Source organism: Theropithecus gelada, chromosome 10 (genome assembly GCF_003255815.1).
Source record: "Theropithecus gelada isolate Dixy chromosome 10, Tgel_1.0, whole genome shotgun sequence".
NCBI classification, from domain to species: Eukaryota; Metazoa; Chordata; class Mammalia; order Primates; family Cercopithecidae; genus Theropithecus; species Theropithecus gelada.
The window spans coordinates 80633798-80650172 of NC_037678.1; the positions used below are offsets into that span (position 1 = coordinate 80633798).

The window sequence follows — 16375 nt, forward strand, 5'->3', positions numbered from 1 at the left end:
CAGTCACCCTTTATTTACTTTCCTCAAGTTGCTTGTCATTCTTAACTGGTTTCTTCTTACTTAATTCTTAAGGATGAGGCTTGAAAAAAAATGGTTGAGAAAATTATTCATTTACTCCAAGCCCTCAGTATCTACTCTTGGTCTTGGATGGAAAGCAAGTACTGGCCTTCAGAATCTCCATAAGCTCAGTTTCCCATGGACTTCCTGAGAAAAGTATGCATTCTAGACAAATGGGCTGTCTTTCTTACTTACCCAAGCTTTAGTTCCAAATACTTAGCCAGCCTCTTTTTCCTGGTAAATTGGGCTGGGCTGGATAAATATTTAAAGACCATTTTCCTCTTCCCCCTTTTTTCCTTTTTTGCTGGAGACTTGATCTAAGGCTGTTTTCTCAAACTTTAGCTTACATTGGAATCACCTGGCTAGCTGGATACCCCATGGTTTCCTGGACCCCACCCACAGAGTTTCTGATTTAGGTCTGGATGGGGCTTGAGATTTTGCATTTCTAAGAAGTCCCAGGTGATGTTTGCTGTCAGGGTACCATACTTTAAGAACCAATAATCTAAGGCAAATCCAGGGACCTAAAGATTCTCTAGTCTTTCCCCTATGCTCCCAGCTTGAGTTCCCATCTTGGCTAAACAGAAATAACTCAAAGAGTATTCCTGCAAAAAAGAAACTTAAGCTGAGGAAGAGGCCAACCTAAGCCTCCAATCTCATGGTCCCCACTCTGGAGCCCCAGGACTTTTTAAAGACAGGGGTCCTCTGTGACCAGGGAGCCCTGGGTTAAGAACACCTTGAAAGATCCAGGAGAGACCAGTATGGAATAATCTGTGACCTCTACCTGAAACTGTACTTATTTTGTGCATGTTGCCCTTTTGTTTTCTATTTTCCCAGACCTTCTCAGAACTACTACTGTTAGAGCAAAAAGGGCTGAATTATCCCTGAAAATGGTTGCATATGGCTACCACCTCCTACTAAGGGAGAAGTTGTTGCTTTTCTGCATGGTAAAGTATAGACATCTACCATGTATTCTGTTAGTTCTGTCCTTGAAAACAGTGACAAGTTCTACTTCTGAGAGAGGGAAAAAAACCCTTAGAGTCTTTCATTTACAAGTATCCCAGGATGGCCTAATCCTCTTATTTCTCAGAACTTTTATATTCTTTAGGGCTGATGATGTTAACTCTGTTTATGTTAAATTCTCAGTAGCAATAAAATACCCTTTGCTCTTTACTGCCCCTTAGTAAGAACAGAAGTACTTTATTTCAGAGGCATAAAAGATAAGAAAGAAGATGATTTTTACTCTGGAGCATATTTATGATATGTCAAAACCAAATTCTATTAAAATGGATTTATTATTTATGAAAGAGAGAAACCCGGTTAGATTATACATTCCTTTCCTCAGGCTTCTGTATCCCCCCACCACAAACACTATATATATATATTTTTTTTTTCTAAAGGTTGATATATCTTGCATGCTATCAAAAAAATTTCTTTCTAGCAGTCACTTCTATAATTCACTACTATAAAAATGATTAATATGTATGTACACATGTTCTCACTCATAAGTGGGAGCCAAGCTATGAAGATGCAAAGGGATAACAATAATATGGTGGACTTTGGGGACTCAAGGGAAAGGGTGAGAGTGGGGTGAGGGATAAAAGATTATACATTGGGTACAGTGTATGCTGCTTGGGTGATGGGTGTACAAAATCTCAGTAATCACCACTAAAGAACTTATTCCTGTAACCAAACACCACCTGTTCGCCAGAAACCTATTGAAATTTTAAAAAGATTAATATACAAACTATCTTCTATTTCTGAAAGATCAAAATATTGTTAAGCCAGGGGTGGACTTACTACGCACTTAAGAACATGACCCCTCAGAGGACATCACGTGTAGATAGGTTCCACTTCTGCCACTGAGCCCTCCTGTACCATTATTGCTCCCTAGCTTGAGCCTGGCCTGCACCAATCTAAAGGTGAATGGCAAGGGATTATCAGGCTGGAAAACCTCAGTCATGGACAACTATGTACTTTTAATACAATTTCAGCTCCCTGACGTGTTCTAGAGGATTTTGAAGGACTGGCATAGGAACTCAGATGTCATTTCCAAGGGAATTGCAACAGGCAAACAACCCACATCGAAGCAATCTTTTGAAACAACTCAGTTCTTCTCTTAGGAAGCTGTTGTACTTCCTTCATTGTATTCTGATTTCTTTGAAAACTGATTATTGCAGATTGAATTAAATTGCCAGGGCTCAGAACACAATACCTGAAAACATGGCACCTTGACATACTGAGTATTTTGAGCTAAAGGAAATTGAGAAAACTGCAGAAGCTGGAAGGTCAATCTCTGACCTTCTTTCCTGAGACATCTTCATGTGACAGGTATCCTACTTTATACCTAGAGGAAAGAAATGATAACACAAAGATGCTAAGAAGAATCTAACGAGACTTCTTAGTTCCCCCCAGTTCATGACCATTATATCATAACCACTTTTGTCTAATCGTGCTTCTATATGACTATCCATTCTTTATCAAAACTAAACATAGAACTATACAGTTATCTCTGTTTCTGTCTTTGTTTCTGAAGGCTCCTTTGTCACTTAAAACTTACATTAAATAAATTTGTATGTCTGTCTTGTTAATCTGTCTTTTGTTGTAGAGGGTCTCAGCCATGAACTTTGTGATGAATGAGGAAAGATATTACTTTTTCTTCCCTAGAATATATTGACAGTTATTCATTATATTTAAATTAAGCTGGATCTCTAAATACTCCAGGCAACTAAGCATATTTTAGACATGTTTTGTAAAATCCTGATAGATTGAAACCTATAACGTGATCACAAACATCACCTAATACATTTATAAACCTGGATCTCTACCCCAGGTAACTAAGCATATTTTAGACATGTTTTGTAAAATCTTGATATAATAGACCCCTGTAGCATGATAACAAATGTCACCTAATAAATGTATAAAGGCAATACACTTTAATGTTTTTATTCATCTATTTTTAATTATTAAATTTTAAGGAAGTTATACTTGCCCCTTAATTATGCTTAATATTAAAGTACGAGAGGCAGGGACAAATAGTGAATGCTTGCTTTCTGTTTGTATTTTATTCCTATGCAATTTGTGTTGTTTTTTAATACACTCCAGGAAATTGTTTTTAATCATGTGATGCTTTACAATAGATAAATCATAGCAAAGGCCATAGATTTATTATAGCCCAGAATTCATTAAAGACTAATTCCAGTACCATCACAATCAGTTTTTCCCCAAATATAAGTATTGCAGAGGTTTCAGTTAACATTCATTTCAGTCAGTATATTAAGTAACTCCTTACTAAGTAATGAATAAGGATCAGTCATAACTGGGATGTGTGAAGGCTCCCATTGTATAGTGAAGGTTTTAAATTCTGAAAGGGAAGGACAGCGTTTTACAGCTTTATGTATTTATCTTTTCCTGTTATTTGTTCTTGCCAAGATTTCTGCTAGAAAACATAGACATTAAGACTAATTTATATGAAAAGAAACAAGTTTTAAAATTGTATCCTCCATTTGCTTTAGAAACTATTTTTTCTGGGATATAAAAATTATAGTCACTATGAATATTTTAAAATACAGGAAAGTATTAAAGAAAAGAAAATTACCTAAAATTGCATCAGCTAGATGAAACTACTGTTTGTTTTGATATGTCTTGCTAGTCTTTCCCATTGTAAAATAGTGTGCATTTGTAAGCAATATGTATATAATATATAACATAAAAATTTGGATCAGACTCTCGTGCAATTTTATAGCCTGTGGTTGTTTATTTTCTTAACTGTATGTTGAGAGCATTTGTGTTTCCTTCACAAGAGTTGTGAGTATTTTTAGAAACTCTCCTAAATTTGCTATTGTTAAGCAAATAACTATTCCTTTAAAGTATTGTTTTTAACAGGTATAGTATTTAAGTACTAGAGTGTATTTAATCAATTGTTTAGTGGTGTTTATATAAGACCAATATTTTTCTACCATAAACAGCACAACAGTATTCTTATACATAGATTTTGTACACATTTACATAGGATACATCCTACTGGTAGAATTACTAGATAAAAAAGTATGGATATTTCAAGGCTATAGAAATGTATTACAAAATTCTTTTTCACCAGATAGACAAGAATGCCTTCACCCCATCCCTCAACAGCATTGCATATTATCATATTTTTCATCCTGTACTCTTTGTATATTTTTGAAAAGGTTATTTAATGGCTTAATAAAAATGGAGGTATTTTTGCAAATGGGGAAAGTTATCACTAATGATACAATATATTAATGTCAAATTAGATTCTTACTTGAGGTAAAGCCATTTATTTAAAAGCCCTGGATGATCTGATGACAGCTTTTGATCTGTTGATCTGTTTTTAGAAATATAAGGATATCTTATTTGAAGATTGAAGAGCAAGGCACTGAAATACTCGTGATAGATTCAGCTAATTTACTTTTGGTCAGTGGAAATTTATCTCAACTCTCTATGTTCTGGAAAACAACCTTGGTTGTGCCATCATGAGGTCATTTAAGGTCATGGGTTATTTGGTTTAATGGGATTTGTATGGTTGGATGGGGAAGGGATTAATTTGTTCTGGAAAATTTTTTTGTCGTAAGGTTGAAGTTAAAAGTTACACTTGATAAAATTTATAACTGAGTCATGGTGCATTTATTCACTTGAAAGCTATATATTATCAAGTAGAAGCAAATGCTTTTTCAGATGAATTCATTTTTTCACAAATAGGAATAAAAAGTGAAGAATACCTTGTTTGGCTTCTGGGGAGCTGCAGGATTTGAAGTTTGTATTTATTGCTAAGATGCAAATTTGTTACAAGACATTTGGAACCCGGGGAAAAGTATGCAGAAGTAATGTCATTAGTCCTCAAAGGGGCTTTGAAACAGAAGGACAAGAATGATCTGAATTCATTTCTAGATGAAGTTTATTCTGTACTTTTCTTTCTGTCTTCCTCTGATGATTCAGTTGAACATACATATGTTGAATGACCATTCCCTTCAAATCAGAGCATTCCAAATTTATTTGTCAACTTTTTAGTTCTTTTAAGAAAGATGTTCAGCTTCAGGGGGCCCAATATATGCATTTTCTGGGCTACTATAAAAAATTAGCACAAACTACTGGCTGAAAGTAACAGGAATTTATGCTGTCACAGCTCTGGAGGCCAGAAGTCTGACATCAAGGTATTTTCAGGGGCACATTTCCTCCAGGCTGTGGGGAAGAACCCATTCCTGGCCTATTTCACTTTCTGGTGGCTGCCAGCTCTTCTGAACTGTGGCTACATCACTCCAATCTCCGCCTCCATAGTCACATTGCCTCCTCCTCTTCTGCTTGTGTCAAAACTTCCCCTGCTTCCCTTTTATAAGGACATTTAGGGTCCACTTGGATGATGCAGAATAATCTCCCCATCTCAAGATCTTTCACTTAGTCTCATATGCTAAGTCCCTTTTTGCCCTGTAAGGTAATATTCACAAGTTGCAGCAATTAGGAGGTAGGTATCTTTTGGAGGCCATTTATTCAGCCTACCATACCCAGGTACCTTAGATATACCTGGTTTTACATACTGCCCTCTGTTCACTCTATACCAGAACATGAGGCACATGTCCAGAGACAAAAAATTCCTTGTGGAAATATTGACCTAAACTGGTCTAGGGTGGGGGTGGTGGTGAGGGAGGGTGAGCAGCGCTGACTCTACAGTTGATCCAACACATCTGAGATAGGTGGTCTGGTAATTCCTGAAGACCACCTTATAGGTCTTGCAAGGAAGACAAGACAGCAGGTTTAAAGACTCAGGACAGAGTAGGATAAGAAAACCAAGTAGGCTAAGAAAACCAAATCTCTTCCTTGGTTCACCCCAACCAAATGGATGGAAGGCCATCTTTGTGGGTAATACACATGTCCTACTTCAATATTTGGCCCCTCGACAGCCTGCCTCAGCCCCCTTGTGTTCCTCCTAACTCTGCCAGTTTCTCATTGTCGTCTTTAGAAGGAGCTTTTGCCACTCGTTCTGGAACAAGACCTTCCAGGACTCCCCTTCTTTCTTGTCCCCAGCTTCCAAAGTCTCTGCAGTCCAGAGAGTTTTTCCTCTGCTCCAGTGCAATAGCTAATCCGATCCAGTTGCACGAGGATTTAGAAACAATGCAACTATTTAAAAGCTTTCTGGCTTCCTTCCAGTAACTGCTCAATGTGTTTACACTGCAAGAGGTTTCGGGCTGTCTGTTCTTTGACAATGTAAATTCTCTTTCACTTTCCGTGTTCCTCAAGGAGAAGGTGGATCCTTTCCTGTGGGCACTGGATGGTGAGGCGATGCCATTCTAGGAGGTGGAGGAGACAATTAAACCTTGAAATATCTTGTAAATGAGGCCTTGGAAGGCAAGCTAGAGAATTTGAGAAGAGGAACTTTTGGCATGGTACAATCAAAGCCTTTTTTTTTTTTTTTTTAAACCAGTTGGCTGTGGGTGGGGATTTGAGAGAATTGCAATAACAATGTAGTTATAAGGTGGCCAGTTCCTCCCCTCTTTTAAAAAGAAATAACTGTCCCTTTAATATTCTCTGCAGTCACTGGGACTATAATGTGTACCTTCATTTGTTCCCATTTTAAAATCAATTATCTGGATCAAACTGTTGTCAAACACGATTGGCTGGGTCAACATTTTCTAGTCTGTAGGTCATCATTGTGCCATGTATGTAAAATAAGCCAGCTAGTGTCCCTGATGCCAGGCCCTAGGAAGTTTTCCACAGATAGCACAAAGAACAGCCTCGACCACAGCCACTAGTTTAAAATTGAGAACATTCAGGATACTCCAGCATCATTTTGCCAGAGTACTACTTACCTTGTTCTGAACCCCAGTGCTCTGAAGGAATAAACAATGAAATGAACTTTCACCTCCACTGCAGAAGAGATTAAGGTCAAAATTACCCTCCTCCTTCCATCAGCCTCCTTCACCCTCAAAGTTCTTCATGTAATGAGACTATTGTGATGAAATTAGTACCCAAGGTAGAGATGAATATTTTACTAGTTAAGAATAGTAGCGAAACATCATACACGGGGTACTTATGTTGATGCTGGGAGGACCAGAGTTAAACCAATGAAAGATGATGCAAACCGTAAACAGCTTTTGTTTGTTTGTTTGTTTTTATTTTTGATATAAACTTTTTGTATCCATAAGCCTCCTGTTGATTTAAAATGAAACCAAAGGGACAAATTAAAAGGGATGGTTGTCAGGAGTGAGACAATCGTAGAACACATACAATCCTGCAGAACGAGATGTTTTGCCTACCATTCTTCACAGCCTGGCAAACTGGGGTGGCCACCATGTTGTTTTTTAATCTATTTTTCAAGCTAGCACTTAGCTCTCTGTAGTTGGTTATTAAGAGGGGGGATCTGTGGGTCTATTTTTCTCTGCAGATCTGTTTTATAGCATAGAAGGCATGGATGCACATCATCTACCTTGGAAGCTTGTTTCTAAGCTCCTTGGGTAGAAGCTGTGTGGTTATGTGTGTACATACATGCCGTATTCACCAGGCTATGCAAAAGGTTTCAAAGTCAAACTTATTTCTTCTGTGTAACTGATAGAAGGCTTTGTATCCTTTGATTATCATCTCCACGTTCCCCTTACCCTCAGCCTTTGGTCACCACAGTTCTACTCTCTGCTTTTATGAGTTCAACTGTTATATATTCCACATGTAAGTGAGCACATGTATGTTTGTCTTTCTGTATCTGGCTTATTTTACTTAGTATAATGTTCTCCTGTTCCATCCATGTTGTCACAAATGACAGAATTTCTTCCCTTTTTTAAGGCTGAATTCACTGTGTATAATACACCACATTTTCTCTATGCATTCATTTGTTGTTGCATACTTGGGCTGATTCCATAACTTGGATATTGTGAGTAATGCTGCATTGAACATGGGAGTGCAGATATCTCTTTGACCTACTGATTTCAAATCTTTCCAGTAAATACCCAGAAATGGGATTGCTGGATCATTTAGTTCCTCAAAAAACTAAAATTCCATTTTTAGTTTTACGTTTAAGCCAAATGTATTTTAACTTTGAAAGATATATACTTTATTTAGCTTTTAAAATATTCTGATTAAAGTTATACACAGTATTCTCTTAGAATGCTCACATTTGCCTTCTTTAATTATATCCCACTTTTCATTGTAAATGTTGTGAGTTTGTGCTGCAGCCACCTCCTCCTCCTCATCCTCCCTTCTGCCCCCACCTAAATCTCCTTCTCTCTATGTCTCTCACTCTTGCTCTCAGTACTTGCCAAATATATATCCAACAGAAAACAATTAACTTTTGCTTTTACTCATCATTGTTTTACTAATTTTTTTGGGGGGGTACATATTACATATCTAGGTTTTGGTTTGTAATGCTCTCATCTTTTCTTTCTAAAATGTTTATAATTTCTGCTTAACTCAAGAATAATTTAGGGGTGTATGTATGTGTGTGTGTGGGGGGGGTATGAATGTTTAATTTCCGTGTATATAGATGTTGTACACTCTCTGTCATTAATTTATACATTTCCTTGTTGTTGTCAATGAGCATGACCACCATATTTTCTGCCTGTTGAAAAATGCTGAAATTTCCTCTAGGGCCTAATCGTGATCAGATTTTGAGATTGTCACATGTGTGTGGGTAGCCAGGGTGCAAAGGAGGGAAAGAAAAAAAATAATATACTTAGAGAATAAATATATTAAGAGAGAGAATAAAGCTCATTAAGTACTGTTATTTAAATTATGTTACCTTGAGTTAAGTTGTTTGTACTAAATTATTAAGTATGATATTCAGATCTTCAAGATTCTTACTTCTTTGTCTTCTTCTGTTAATTTCTGAGAATCATTGTCTCTTGTTTGTGACTTTGCTAATTTCTCCTTGTACTTTGTCAATTTTCAAATGTTTTGATGCTGTGTGGTGACATGCTTAAATATTAATGGCAGTTAATATGATGTATTATTACTGTCTCTGCTTTTTCTCTTGAAGTCTGTTTTTTTTTTTTTTTTTTTTTTTGAGACGGAGTCTCACTCTGTCGCCCGGGCTGGAGTACAGTGGCGCGATCTCAGCTCACTGCAAGCTCCGCCTCCCGGGTTTACGTCATTCTCCTGCCTCAGCCTCCAGAGTAGCTGGGGCTACAGGCGCCCGCCACCTCGCCCGGCTAGTTTTTTGTATTTTTTTTAGTAGAGACGGGGTTTCACTGTGTTAGCCAGGATGGTCTCGATCTCCTGGCCTCGTGATCCGCCCGTCTCGGCCTCCCAAAGTGCTGGGATTACAGGCTTGAGCCACCGCGCCCGGCCTTGAATCTGTTTTGTCTCATATTATTGTTATACCTATCTTCTTTTTTTTCTTAGCATGTGCCCATGGTATCTTCTTTCATCCCTGCATTTTCAAACTTCTTAGATAGTTTTCAAAATATTTCTGTAAACAACCATAATTTTACCTAATCTGAAAACCTCTTTTGTAAGTGAATTTAACCAATTCTTATTTACTGTGCTTAGTGATGTGTCATTTTATTTTGTGTTTTCTACTTATAATATGTTCCTGTCTTCTCTCCATTCTTTATCTGCTTACTTTCTAAAAGAGGCTCAAGTTTCTTTTGCTATTTCTCCCCTGCTAATCATTTGGAAGTTATATTTTTTTAATTTTAATTTTCTATAGGATAACTCTTAAATTCATAGCACCCATATTTAAACTCCAATTTTCCTACTAATGTCTAGAGTTTTTAGTAACTCTGTTCGCCTCCCAAAATGGTTTTACTTCCCTTTGTCTCAAACTTCGTTCCTCCAACCACCTCACTGGCCACAACTCATATATTGATATAATCTAGGATTTGGGTTGGCTAATTTTTAAATTTATTTTTTCTTTTCTACTTTTTTGGCATAGTACAATAAGACTTAAGAGTAAGCCTATTGTTTCTTTTTACTTTATTTTTCTTAACATTATTTCCCATATCTCTTTCTCTATATTTATTTCCCCCGACAGAGTATATAATGCATTAAATTTTTCAAAGTAGATCGCTAAATCTTTCTGATTACTTACAAGTCTGTAAATAACTACATATTTCTCCCAAAAGTTGAAACAGTATTGAACACAGAATTTTAAATCCAAAATTATTTTCCTCAGAACTTTAAAACTGTCTTACTGCATTTAGTGTTGTGGATGATGTGACTGATAGCAGTCTTATTGTCATTTTACCTCTAGATTATCTTTTCTCTTCCTGCATCTTTGAGAGATTTCGTAATTTCTGCATATTTTGTGTCTTCAATGTCACCATGAGGTATATTTGGGGGTGTATATCTTTTCTCCCCATTTATACTACATGGAATGAGTGGATTTTTTCACTCTGAGGACTCAAATATTCAGGTTTCAGAAACGTTCTTCTACTGTTGCTTTATTTCCATCCCTCCGTTGTCTCCATATAAGGTTGTTAAACCTTTCCTTTCTATTTTCTATATCTCTCATGCATGCTATTTCTTTTGGTGTTGCTTTTTTTTTATTATTTATTCTTTTTTGGAGATGGAGTCTCGCTCTGACACCCAGGCTGGAGTGCAGTGATGCCATCTTTGTTTGGTGCAACCTCCACCTCCTGGGTTCAAGCAATTCTCCCTGCCTCAGCCTCCCGAGTAGCTGGGATTACAGGTGCCCACCATCACACCCAGCTAATTTTTGTACTTTTTTAGTAGAGACAGGGTTTTGCCATGTTGGCCAGGCTGGTCTTGAACTCCTGACCTCAAGTAATCCACCCCACTCGGCCTCCCAAAGTGCTGGGTTTATAGGCGTGAGCCCCCGCGCCCGGCCTGGTGTTGCATTTTTAAGAATTCCTTGGCTCAACACTTCATCTGAGTTTTCTTTACAATTCAGCTCATCTATTATTTCAACAATCTTGTTTTAAATTTCTAGTATCTGTAGTTAATTATATTTTAGGAACAGAATATACTCTGTCTTCCCTCTGAAAAAATCAGTATGCTGAAGTCAGGTCGTGTTTTTCCTGGTCACTGTCTTTCCTTGGGTGTAAGTTTTACTTGCTGTGTTTGGTGTTCTTCCATGTTCTTTGCATTGCTTAACTATTTGGTGACTCTTTGTTGTATGCTCATGCAAGATGTTTGGGTTGTAGTTATCACATACGTACCATGTTGCCAACAAGAATGGGTAAAAGGAATGCTGAGTTCTTCCTAGTTACAGGGAGCCACCCTGAACAGTGCCTAGCTTCTCTTTAAATGTCCTACTCACTGTCTATGATAAAACTGTTGCAGGACTTTTCCTTAGTTCAGCTGAAAATGGGGTTCTTTGTCCTACGGCCATGAAAATTCAAGCTCACAGACAATTTAAATGATGAGTAAGACAGGGTTTAATTGGGTTAAAAAGGGAGAAAAGGTGGCAACAGGGACTCTTACAAGCCCAGAATCCCTGCTAGAGGGCTTCCTGCCCGGCCATTGGAATTCCAAGTTCCACACAGAAGGAGGAGAGGCCAGGCTCCTCTCTGCTACAAACATTGTGAACATCCCGAGGCCCTACCTCAGTGGGCAGGCTGGTTGGAGTTTCTTCAGGGACCCCCTATGAGCTGGCTGTCTCAAAACCAGACGTTCTCTTGTTCTCCGCGTGGCCCAAGAGGTGAGGAACAACGGGGTAGGGGAAAGAGAGCCTAAGAGAGGGCTAAAGAGAGGACCAAGAGCTATAAAAAATTCTGGCTATGCCTACGTGATTCTGCAACTTATACCCTGTGGGCTCCTCCTGCCCATATGTTCACCTTCAAGCCCATAGTGCCCTTAGCTATTTACAGCAGACCTCTCTTATGTATTGATTTTGGTCTATGGTTTCCTTATTTTATCTGGTGCCTTCAGATTTAAATATATATATATATATATGCACATCTTGTTATTTTGTGGGATTTGGAGAGAATGGAAACTTCCCAAATGATCACCTCTGGTATTTCTTGATTATGATATCTGCAGGTTTAGAGAAAAGAAAGCAAGTTGGAGGTCAGACAAAGGGAAGAAGAAAAAAACTGTATTCCACATATTTGAAGAAAAGCTTCCGTAAACACAGAAATGCAAAGTGATTAACCATCCTCAATTGTTTTTCCATTTTATGTACTAATGAGCTACTCTTTTCATTTTTAGGTCTTGAATATAATCATGGCCAAACCTTATGAATTTAACTGGCAGAAGGAAGTTCCTTCCTTTTTGCAAGAAGGAGCAGTTTTTGACAGATACGAAGAGGTAAATAAGTGTTATTAATCTTTTCTCTCAAAACATTCTAATAATTATTAAGTTTCAATTACAGTATTGAGTACATATTCTTTGACATAAGTAAGAACATCTTTAGGATTTATAGGTTGGAGTTGTTGAAAAGAAGCAAGTTATGAGATAGAGTAATAATGATAATGATACTATAAATTTTTGAGTGCTCGCTATGTGCCAGATGACCTTCTAAACATTTTGTGTGTATGATTTTTTAAAATTTTTTACAACAACCTTATGAGGTTGTTGCTATTAATATTCTCAGTTTACAGATGGGTTTTATGTAGTAACAGTTTTTGCTTAATGCAGTGCTTTTGGCAGTCTTTCTACATATAACTTTGTATGTGTTATAAATGTAATAGTGATTGAACTTTGTGCCAGTCATTGCTTTGTTCATTTCATTGATACAAACCATTTTGACCAAAGCTTTGCATGCCTCTGATTCTATCATTTATTGTCTGTGCCCTTGCAAGGTGGTGATGACTCCAGACTTTCTATAGAGCAGGGGCTTTGGGCCACCAATCTGTTCAGAATGGCTGGGTAGGTGAATTAAAGCCTCATTTGCATTGTAAATGCATGATTTTTCTTCTATTGTACTTGAATTTGAGGTGACTTTGGAAGGAGTGTATAATGAAATTGATGTTTCCTTTACTGCAAAGTTGAATGTAAAACATATTAAAACTTCATTTAGAGTCAGAGTTGGTTATTTCAAAATCAACGAAATGTCTAAAGTGGCTAATTCGCTGATCTTCCCAGAGGTCGAGATTGTCAGATGCGGAAATTAGGTCTTCTGTGAGCTGACATAGCTTAATACTTGTTGACTTAATTTTTCTGCAGGGTGTATCATAGTACTCTCTAGATTTACAGGATAGTCACTTTTTCAGTAAACAAAATTGTGAGTGCTAAGGATGGACCTAAACATGGTCACTATTCCTTGTTTGAATTAAAATATTGAAGTGATGACTGTTCATATATCTGAAATTGAAATAACAGTAAACTACATTCTGCTATAAGATGAAACAATAATATTCTGCCATCCAGAGACAAGCACTGTTCATTCTTTTGCAGTTTTCTTCTAGTCTTTTTTCATATTTGTTTTTCTTTTTTTCTCTCTCCCGTGGTCGAGATCATAGAGTAATATTTTAAAAATATAAAGCAGATCCCATTTCTCCTGTGTTTAAAATGCTTCCATCACTTCCCATTGTAGCATAAAGGGAAGTTCACAGAATGAAATACAAGGTCTTCTATAATTTGGCTCCTGCTTAATTACCTCATGTTCATTTCTCTCCGGTTTCCAACATACACCGTATACTTCAACTATAGCAAACCACTTACAGTTTCCCCCATAAGCTATTCTACTACATGGTTTGTTTATGCTACTCCCTCTTCCTGAAATGCATTTGCTCCGACTGGTTTGATTGGTGAACTCCTCTCGTCCCAGAACCCAGATAAGAAATCTCCACTTCTGTGATACCTTCCTTGACCCATTCAATAAGAGACGATAACTTATTTTTTGCCACCACTGACCTACCCTTGCATATTTTACACTGCCTTCACATTTTATTTAATGTTTCTTTCTCTCAAACTATTCTCTGAGTTTCTTGAAGTCAAGGATCGTATTTTACTTATCTTTTTCTCTCCAGGTACTAGCAGAATACCTGTAACCACCAAACTCTTTGTAGATGTCTAGCATCTAAAATGATTTTAGATCCAGTTGATTCCAATTCAGACTAATAATTCAGAGAAGGTAATTTTGAAAAGATTACATGCAATCATTGGTTCAGTGTATCTCATACTGTTATGTGAGGAAAAGCTATTGGAGAATAAAGTACTTGACAAAAGTGAAATGTGATTTGATGAACCAGAGATTCATTTGAATCCTTTTTATTTCTTGTGATTTTTTGGTTGTTAATCATCACAGCTCATATTAGGAAATACTGATCACCTGTGCTTCTAAAGGCATTTGCTTTTCCTCTGGATTCCTGTGCAAACTAGGCAAAGTTAGAAGAAAAGAACCCTTGAACAAGTATTAAATACAATGTAACTAAGCTTTCAACTCTTTCAATTGCTATTTTACTAGCATTTTGAGCAAAAACGTTTTAACTTTATAAAACAAACATGTGTCTTCATGATAACATACCAAACCACAAAGCCAAAGAATATTTCAAGCTGGATGACAGACTGCTTAAAATAAAAATTATTTCCCACTCCTATAAGACTCAGTTCTTTAGAGCCAGAGCCATGAAAACATTTAAGGCAACAAAATGTAAGCAGAAAAGGTTCGTTTCTATGGTTGGTACATGAACAGCCATGAGGGATTACAGCTGAAAGCCAGTGGGAGGAACAAGAATTAGAGAAACAAAACCCAAGCATCCCTAAAGTGTACCTTTTGTGAAGGGGCGTAAATGCTGTCAGCACCATATGATAACTAATGTTATCATCATGAACTCAAATAGCAGCAAAAATAAAATTATATTCCTTGTATTTGTTTAAAGAAAGCAGCTGGGCTCAATGGCTCACGCTTGTAATCCCAGCACTTTGGGAGACCGAGGCGGGTAGATCACTAGGTCTGGAGATTGAGACCATCCTGGCTAACGCAGTGAAACCCCGTTTCTACTAAAAATACAAAAAAATTAGTGAGGCATGGTGGCACATGCCTGTAGTCCCAGCTACTTGGGAGGCTGAGGCAGGAGAATCCCTTGAACCCAAGAGGCAGAGGTTGCAGTGAGCCAAGATCATGCCCCCGCACTCCAGCCTGGGTGACAGAGTGACACTGTGTCTCCAAAAAAAAAAAAAAAAAAAAAAGAAGCAGAGAGGTATCTTAAACAGTGAGTAAGCCACTGTTTTAAAAATAATAAATGTAGTAAGTGCAAATGCATTTAAAGTTTATTTTATTATTTCTGCTTTACTGAGGAATTATTTTTGAGGCAGCCAGATTTTTACAAATGACCTAAGTGGTAGGCTGTGTTGTAGCATCTGATTGTATTGCCATAACACTTCTAATTCTGTACTTCTCTAACTTTACTTGACTTACACATTACTTAAATGCAAAATATATTTTGTTTCCTAAGTGATGCTTAACATTAAATCTTTAAAATAGAGATTCGTCTCTTGTGGAGGAGAGAAATAGCAGTGCTTTTAAAAATACATGCAACCCAGATATCTCTAACTAAACCAGCCCCCTGACTTTCCTATAATATCCACATTAAAGATCTGTAGAACCCATTCCCTGTCAGGTCAGGGCCTTCCCAGTCTTTCCTAGAATTCCTAGGTGCTTACCCACTCTTGGTGATGACTTATGTCTTCAAGTGCTTCGTTACCTTTCACTTTCCAGGACGGTTGACTACTCTAATTTGTTTTCTTTCCTAAATCCATTTTAACATCAAATCCCAGAAGCAGAAGGATGTTGTATAAAGTAGACATTTTACTGAAGATTTAGTGGCAGCAGAGGAGAATTGCATCACACACCAGGACAACTTTAAGATTAAAAATCAGAGATCACGCTGAATAAATTTCATTAGCCAGCCCAGCCAGGGGTGTCTCTCTTTTTTCTTCTTTGTCCCTCTCCTCCATAAAGATGCATGTTCCTGTTTCCTTTATTTTATTTTAATCACACTCAGAGTCCTTTTTCACTTTTCCAGATGCTTTTTTCTTAACTGTTAAGCATTTTTTCTCTCTCAATCTAAAGAAGAAAAGTTCAAAATTCAAGTCCCTTCTCATCCTGAGCTGTTTGGCTCCCCTTCCACCTCAAACTCTCCCACCAAGACTCTCCTGATATCTTCCCTTTTGCATAAGCCTGAAAGTCAAAGTATGTCCTTAAAACAAACAAAATATAAAAAGAGCTTTATTCTTAAGAAAAAGACTGCCATCATCGATAAGTGTTCACCAACAGGACTTTCCACAGTGATAGAAATGGTCTACATTTGTGTTGCTGTTATGGAAGCCACATGTGACTGTTCAGCACTTGAAATGTGACTACTGGGACTGAGGGACTTAAGTTTTTAATCTTACATAATTTAAATTCAAATTTATATAGGTACATGGGCCTAGTGGCTTTCTTATTGGATAGCATAGACAATCAACTCAAACT

General features: G+C 37.3%; 1 protein-coding gene across 2 annotated transcripts in view; it reads left to right on the forward strand.

The window, feature by feature from the left end:
* Positions 1-16375, forward strand: part of PLCB4 (phospholipase C beta 4) — a 415371-nt gene that overhangs the window by 223427 nt on the left and 175569 nt on the right. For both annotated transcript variants that reach the window (XM_025399657.1, XM_025399656.1), the window contains one exon: positions 12166-12264. In XM_025399657.1, coding sequence (XP_025255442.1) covers positions 12181-12264 — 84 coding nt within the window. In that variant the 5' untranslated portion in view covers positions 12166-12180. The remainder of the gene's footprint in view (positions 1-12165; positions 12265-16375) is intronic.